This window comes from Benincasa hispida, unplaced genomic scaffold (genome assembly GCF_009727055.1).
Source record: "Benincasa hispida cultivar B227 unplaced genomic scaffold, ASM972705v1 Contig316, whole genome shotgun sequence".
NCBI classification, from domain to species: domain Eukaryota; kingdom Viridiplantae; phylum Streptophyta; class Magnoliopsida; order Cucurbitales; family Cucurbitaceae; genus Benincasa; species Benincasa hispida.
The window spans coordinates 874,764-883,001 of NW_024064794.1; the positions used below are offsets into that span (position 1 = coordinate 874,764).

Sequence of the window (8,238 nt, forward strand, 5' to 3'; positions counted from 1 at the left end):
AAGCAATTGCTTGAACTTCGAGAAATTTCTCGAATCTCAAAAGTAAGATCTTTTCTCTATCCTGTGTGAGGATCAATAGGCGAATCTGCTATGTGTATTAAAAAAAAAACTACAAAAACATATATAAAAAAAAGTTACATTAAATACTCTATATGTTTTTACAAAATTGAAAAGTAAAAAATTGAAAAAGAAAGAAATAAAGGAGAGAGAGATGACATATTCCTATAGTAGATAGAAGATACATTTGCAACATGTAAATTAAACTTCTTAATGAAGGAAAAGAAACATTAGAGAACATGTTGCTATTGACAAAACTAAAAAAATAACCACAACAAAATTTCTACCTAAAAAAAGAAAAAAGCAAAAATATTAGAGAGAGTTGGTTAACAAAATTAAAAATTAAAAAAAATAAAGAAAAGAAAGAAAAGGGAGATAAGATATATGATGAAAAATGATTAGATGTTGAAATTAGCTAAATATAGAGAAAATTTAGAGATCAAATCATAAATTGATTTGATTTTTTTTACAATCCTTTATAGTAGAGTTTATTAGAGATATTTTTTTTTTTTAAAAAAAAAGCATATGATGTTTAGATATTAGATATAAAATGTGATTAAAAAAATCGTGAATAAGAGATTAAAAGATAAAATGTGATTTTTTTTAAAAAAAATCTTTATTTATAGAGAAGTAGAGATTGTTAAAGATAAAATATGACTTTTTATTTTTTTATGAATCAGAAATTAGAGAATAAAACATGATTTTTACAATTTTCTGTCTTAATTTAATGTAGAGTAGATATTAGAGATAAAAAGAGATTTTTTTAATGATTTAAATGTAAAATTACATAAGATATCCAAATATTCAACTAGAATACATAAAAGGAGAAATCAAATTCAAATGATCATCAACTAAAATGCGTAAAAGGGGGAAATCAAATATTTCCCTGCCATAGTCCTTTTAGATATTAGAGATAGATTTTAATAATAAAATGTATTACAATGCATTATTTATCGTAAGGGTGAAATAATAATTCCATAGTTTTTATTGGTAATTCAATTCATATTTTCAATGGCTGAAATACTAAGGATCGATGTGATTATTCACGTAGAAGTACTTTTTTCTTTCTTTCTTTATAATGATCAATGAATATATAAATGCACTTAATTTTGGATGCAATGAATGCGTAAATTTATAGTACTACGGAGTACTATACTTTCACTTTGTCCACACTATTTTTTTTTGTCTTATAAATATTTTTTTTTATGTTAGTGGACACATAAGAAGCTCTGTCACTTTAGTTTGATTAACATATTTGTATCAAACAATAGTTATACAAAGTCAATGTAGATCAAACATTTTGTTAGACATGCATGACCACTTGTTAAGTACTAAATAAACACATATATGATAAGACTAATAAATGTTGTGAGCAAAATACATCAAACATTTTTTTTTTGGGTAAAGCATATAAATGCATCAACTCATTGGCTTTGAATTTTCTCATATAAAAATGATATATAAATGCATCAACAAGAGCGTAACTCAACTGATATATTGTTCATACTATCAACCTCGTGGCTTGAGATTCGATTCCCCCACCCCACATTTTAATTACAATACCTCTTTAAAAAAAAATCTCATATAAAAATGATATCTACTTCAATAAATGTGTCTTTCCTATGTCTATGTTCTAAATTTTTAAATTATGATATGTCACTGTGTCTGTGTTGTCTCATATATGTGTCTTGTATCCGTATTCGTGTTTCTTACATGGAACCAACACTATTTTAACTAAGATACTAACAAGTAATAAATGAAAGGAGGATTCATATAGGTTCATGTAGATCTTTTTTTAATCAACCAATTTATAAATACACTTATTTTTTAATTTAACCCCGATAAAATTTCTATTTCTACCGGTACTATACTCCCTTTAGTTTGTTTTGTGTTCTGTTTTACAAATATTTTGTAATGCTGGTGGACCCCACATCATATTTGAAAGATGATGGTGTGACAAGCAATAAACGGAAATTATGAATATCAATATTTCACATTGCGATGCGATCATCTACACCAAAGATGGTTATACTACCTTAGATGATCGGCTATGGAAACAGATTTTCACTTGAATTGTTTGGATTAAATGCCACGAACCTCCATGGATCCCGCGCTAGATGGTTCCTGCAAGAGAAGTGCACACATGAACATTAAACCATAACAATGAAGAACATACAACACAGACACAGAGATGACAGTGGCAATGCTTGTACCGTATCACGCGGGCCAACCTGAAGGTCGAAGCGATTCGAAACAAAGTTTGACCTGAAGTTCAATTGCCCCTACAAGTAGAGATTTTGTTTGTGTTCAACAAATAATGTCATTGAAAATGTTGATAAATCACAATCATTATTGTCTATGGAACAGATAAACTTCGAACATCTCTTACAACTCCCTGCATTCTTTGCGCTTGGAAACGAGTGTCACTGATGGATGTGATCGAGTTAAGTTGTCCCTTCAACATAAATAAAAGAAAGATAGATTTAGATGGTGGAGATTCTAAATGAAGGAAAAACGTTGTAAGATTCAATTACATGCGCGGCGTTACTTGAAGCAATGGAGCTAACTTTTCCCTATTACAACACAAACAACTATCCTTGGGCACTTGTACACTAAAGTAGTTCTCTTGTCTGAAATACATGACTACGACTGGAAATCAAATGATGAAGGCCAAATAGACATTCATCCAAAGAAAGAGATCCGACTAATCCAAGAATGGCGCGCCCTAAGAGGTAGCACCATCTTGAGAGACATTAATGGTCCCATATTGGAAAGTGGAGAAAACTCATGAATCTTGTCTTACCCTACCATGCAGAAGTTGTTCCTAGGGATATAGATGCTACAAATTTAACCAATATCAAATATTTTAGATAGTCAAAGGGCTAAGAGAGTGAGCCATACTACCTCTTGTAAGCCCTCCTGTTCATCAGCGCAGTGAAGGGCTAGTGTCTGTGAATTTGATTGTCCCTGCAAGCAAGAAGTTACATGCGATTAGTCCAATGCAATAATTCAGAACTCATATATGAGCAGGTTCTGATGCAAACAAAAAAATAAACTGATCAATTGTTGCCAGCCATCATCAATACCGATACTGATAATGTGTGGCTCAAAACGATCCTAAACAAGTGGAAAATGAATGCTGAAATAAATTAGATTAGAAAACAATGTCATCTAGTAAACATTTAAAATGCCTGAAAACTGAATTACCTGTCTTCTTATGTTGGTGGTTGTATTCTTTTTATTGACATTATTAGTGTTCTTACCCTGGTTTACTTCTTCTGATTCATGGCTACTATGCACTACAGTGGACGGTTGGATTGAGCCACTCAGACTCTCACATTTCCTCAAAGCTTCTTCCAAAGCATTGAACGCCACGTTATAACTCTCATGGGACAAAGACCCTTCATCGCTCAATCTAAACGCCTGTTGACAAAGATCGATATACCGTTGAACTCTCAACTCGACATTCAACTGTTTCTTGGTTTTTTGCCTACTCTTTGCATCCCTTGTCCAACGTGTCAATACATATTGAGAAGGAATGCTATGTATGCCAGAGATTTGCAGAACAATCATTACATGTCGACAGAGGTAACCATTGAATTCAAATGTACGGCATAAACAAGAGATATCTGAAGTTGCTTCGTTCCACTCCACGAGGAAGTCTTGGCTCTCTTCAAAATCTTGAACCCTGTAAACTTTTATCACTCCATCTTCACTTTCCTTTTTTGGATGACAAGCAACTACTCCTAAAACCTCCACTTGAAATTTTTTAAATACCGTATGTGTGTATAATGCAGCCATTTGCTTCCCAAAAGGAGATGGAGATTTTAATGCTGGCTGCTTATGAAAAGTTTCAAAATCTGCTTTTCTTTCCTCTTCAAATTTATCTCGTATTAAATTACTATATTGGTCCAAGAATTCCCTAAGTGGTGTTCTTCTCTGTATGTACTTATCAAGAAAAGAGTTGATACCTTCTGGCCTTTGGCGTGTAGACATTCCTGCCAAAAAAATGTTTTTCATATATGCAGGTATCCATCGGCTGCGATCTGCATATAACGACTTAAACCATGAGTCATGACTTAGTTCAAATCTGTCAACAATTGTTTGCCACCGTTTTTCAAACTGTTCAATTGTCCAAGACTTGAAAACACACTCATCAAACATCGACATAAAATTTTCATCTCGTCTCATTACATGACTAAGCCTTTCTGGAATCTTGCAATAAATGTCCCACAAACAATAACAATGACAAGAATCAGGCAATTCCTCTACAATGGCTTCCTTAAGGGCTTCATCTTGTACAGTAAGGATCACTTTAGGGGGACATTTATGCATTGCTCTAAGCCATGACCGCATCAGCCAAGCATATGTAGACTTGGTCTCATCAGCAACCAATGAGCATCCAATCAAAACAAACTGAAAATGATGATTAACGCCTATAAAGGGTGCAAATGGCAATCTATACTCATTCTTAATATATGTGGTGTCCAAGAAAACCACATCCGCAAAATTGGCATAATCAAGTCTGCCTTTTGCATCAACCCAGAACACATTCCTTAAACACTGCTTTTCATTCAGGTCAATAGAGTAAAAGAAGTCAGGATTTTCATCTTGCATACAAACAAATTGGTCTAACATAACTTGAACATCTCCTTCATCTATAGCTAGATGTTTCAACTTACGTACTTGCTCAGTGACAGCAACCTTCTGCTTTTTAGCTATTGTACAACCTCCAGACTGCCTGGATTTCATACAAAGCTTACTTTTTCTTCTTGCTCTATTGCCCTGCAAGACATCAGTATTACTGCTACCAGCTTCTAAATTCCTGTGACCACGAAAGTAATTGGATTCATTAGGTAAAACTTCATGATTATGCTCCTTTATGAAACTATGAATTGCCCATCTTCCACTTTGCAATCTCTTGACATGCAAGCAAGCCTTGCAATCAGTTTTTTCCCAAGAGCGATTGATTCTACCTCGTTTTTTCTTCCCATGAATACCTATGTCATTATTTGAATTTGTTACAGGATCTGAAACTTCAACTACACCAGATTCCCTCTTATTTCCATATTTAGTACATGCAAATTTTGCATCAATAAATTTTCCAGATATTCTGGACCTACGACTAGCCTTTATTATGACATTAAAACCGACTGATTTGGCATATTCCTTGTAGAATGTTAAAGCATTCTCCTTCGATTCAAATTCCATTCCTTCACGAGGCTCTATGGTTTTGAAAGACTTCGAGTTGAGAACATTCTGAGAGTATGCTATGTTCATATATTCTGGCATCTCTATATTGACAATTGGTCCTGTATTCTCTTTTCCCACCATGTGAGAAGAACCATCTATGCCATCTCTAGTACAAATTTCTTTGCCACATTGCACCGAATTATTATCCATATTTAGCTCTCACAGCTGTTCAAGATCTGTCTTGATGAATAGAACATAAACTTACATTAATATACACTTCCCTTTCGAGTCTAACTATTTTGAAAATACACCTGAATCAAGATATGGTTGTATTTGTTAAAAATAATTGACAATGGAGGTATTTCAAAAGAGTAAATACCTCTAATTCAGCAATGGGCAAGTGGGTCACTTTGATGACAAGACACAATGGAACAAAGTTCAAAATTTCACACCAAATGCCATTTAGAATGTCACAGAGACATGATATAACATATCACAAAACAAATTCAGTAAATGACATCTGGATGTGCAATGTGCAGAGCAGTTACTCGATTGTTTTAAACAACGTTTCTCATAACAAAACATTTCAAAGGGCGAAGGTACGTTTGAGAGTGATTGATATGGTTTAAATCACAAAATTTAAAATCATATTGAAACATAGATTTTTAATCCTTCAAAATCAATTTAACGTTTGATTATGCACATTTAAACACATAATCATACCATTAAAAGTGATTTAACTACTTCAAACTTACTTTAAACGTGAATTTCTAACTAGTGTGAACTTTAAACTTAAATCGTAATTTTTCTTTGATAGGAGATGAAATACATAAGCTAGCGCTGAAAAGAACATAAGAAATGAAGTAATAGGAAGTAGCAGCTGAGGAGATTAGTCTCTAGAAATAAACCCAGAAACTGAAAATGATAGAAATGAAGATAAAATCAGTTCTTAGAGAAACTCACGGCTGTTTTATTGGTTACTCGAAAACTCAAAGGAAGATACTGTGGTTTGGGAGCGAGTATAGGAATTCTTGATTCGCAGTTTTGGAGGTTAGGGCACGAAAGACAATGAAATACTCGCATTTGGAATTTTTTGTTACTCGCTTATAGCAGCGATGGCCCAAAAGGTTATTTGGGCCTACTTTGTTTGGTCTGAACTGTGAACTTTCAAGGGCATATCTTCTCAAAGTTTATTTACTATGGGAATTAGGATTAATTCTACTACCATGTGGAATATAGTATATGACTTGGAGTAAATCCATCCTGATTTATAGTAACTTTCAATAGGGATTTCGAAGGGAAAAAAACCATATTTGAACTATGATTTTGAGTCTACGAATATTGTTGATTGATGCATAGGGTATGATATTGACTTTTGCAAGCGTATATCTTGTAAGGTTTATTCTTTATAGGATTGATTGTACGACGAAAAAATATATATTATATGGAAATTTTTAATTAAAGTAAAACTATGTGGATTTGTGATAAATTTAAATCAATAATTGTGAAAACATAATCTTGAAATAAAATCAGATTTTGGGCTGATCAACATTGTTTTAGTTCACGTAGAATATATGTTTGAACAATAAATTTTGACTTTTATTTTTAAAATGTATTTTATTGTGACGTACGTAATTCAAGAGTTTGATTTCGTATTTGAACAAAATAGCCTATTTTTGTGAATCTCATTATAACCTCTGTACTTATTACTTACTTTTTTTTTATAAACATTTGATATGGCAAATCCGTTGTTTGTCAAATGATTGTGGTGGAGTTAATATACTTGCTCATGTGAATTTGTGTAACGAGTATCATAGTATTGATAAAATTGTGATTTTCAACCGTTATGTCTTAATCTTTCTTGGCATCACCTACAATAGCTTACACCGACATTGAGGTTGTTATTTGACCTCTCTCCATATATAGTCATGCCATAAACTTTTCTAACATCGTCTACAAATATCTCTCAGAACTTTTATAACATCGTTTACAATAGCTCACTTATCATGTAGGGTAAATTAGTAAATATGATGTCAATAGTAGTTTATCAAACAAATCATAATTAAAATTATCAATAGACAGTTCATTCAAGAGTGAAAATCTAGAAACAATGGTATAACGAAGTTCGAATGAAGAACAAGTATCATAAGTTAATCTAAAAGGGGAAAATCTTCTAACCGCAAGCTATAACTACTTACCATAGCTAAGAATCGTCCTCCTAATCAATGGGGAGAAGTTTCCAAGCATTATTGCACATCGAAGAGGAAAATGAAGGAATAAAAATATAGAGAAATCGTGTGTCGGCTAGATAATTAACATAAAACAAAAATATGATATTTATAAACATCGTCGAAATGTCGTGGTGCTACTACCCTTTTGGCGTAGTACCAACCAATGCTACGACGCCTTGGGCATGTGCACACGTGAAACAATCTTCGGAGCGTCGGGACAATGCCACAGTGCTCAACTCATTAGAGACTACTAGAATTTGCGCGTGCAGCACCTTGTCCTCAGGGACATTTTGGTAATTTTTGAATCTTATTTTATCGGTTGATGTATTTGAGTTCTATTTTTGTATGTTTTAGCTTCATCTCGTTCTTAATGCTCGGTTATACCTCTTTGATGCACGATACCTATAAAATCATTAAATAAGCACTTAAAACTAAGAAATAATCTTGAATTGAGCTAAGTGAGATAACACATTTTTGATGCTATAAGCAGGAGGTTCGCCAACCATGACACGGGACACTCACCTTGATTTGGTGAGATGAAAGATTATCCCAAAGCTACTTTCAAAACCCTATCGGGACAACTTAAGTCAACCACTCCTAAATACGTAATTATAACTCCAGGGAAGGTAAGTCTATTATCCACTCACAAACTCTTGACTTGTTCCACCCGTTTGCTCCCTGACTTGTACATTGCTTGTATGACGAATTCCACATCGATGTGCATGTCTTTTTGTCACGAGAAAATCTGATGCATGTT

The 8,238-nt window shown here is 33.2% G+C and overlaps 1 protein-coding gene across 6 annotated transcripts; it reads right to left on the reverse strand.

The window, feature by feature from the left end:
• Nucleotides 1–1,807: 1,807 nt before the first annotated feature.
• Nucleotides 1,808–6,348, reverse strand: LOC120069329 (protein FAR-RED IMPAIRED RESPONSE 1). Of its 6 annotated transcripts, XM_039021066.1 has the most exons (7): nucleotides 6,214–6,348; nucleotides 4,744–5,561; nucleotides 3,265–4,620; nucleotides 2,962–3,024; nucleotides 2,438–2,512; nucleotides 2,271–2,339; nucleotides 1,808–2,181 (listed from the first exon to the last, which is right to left on the reverse strand). In XM_039021066.1, exons 2-7 carry the CDS (start codon nucleotides 5,458–5,460, stop codon nucleotides 2,140–2,142), a joined length of 2,322 nt encoding a protein of 773 aa, XP_038876994.1. In that variant the 5' UTR covers nucleotides 5,461–5,561; nucleotides 6,214–6,348; the 3' UTR covers nucleotides 1,808–2,139. The 6 variants fall into 6 exon arrangements, 4 of the variants coding, with proteins under 4 accessions (XP_038876994.1, XP_038876993.1, XP_038876991.1 ...); XM_039021065.1 differs by having other exon boundaries at nucleotides 2,447–2,512; nucleotides 3,265–5,561; XM_039021063.1 differs by having other exon boundaries at nucleotides 3,265–5,561.
• Between the last annotated feature and the right edge of the window lie 1,890 nt (nucleotides 6,349–8,238).

Coding starts and splice junctions, on each gene's coding strand:
- LOC120069329 (XM_039021063.1), bottom strand. CDS start 5,460: ATGGATAATAATTCGGTGCAATGTGGCAAAGAAATTTGTACTAGAGAT. Junction 2,513..2,961: donor AACAGGAGGGCTTACAAGAG/GTAGTATGGCTC, acceptor TTTATGTTGAAG/GGACAACTTAACTCGATCAC. Junction 2,340..2,437: donor TGCAGGGAGTTGTAAGAGAT/GTTCGAAGTTTA, acceptor CTCTACTTGTAG/GGGCAATTGAACTTCAGGTC.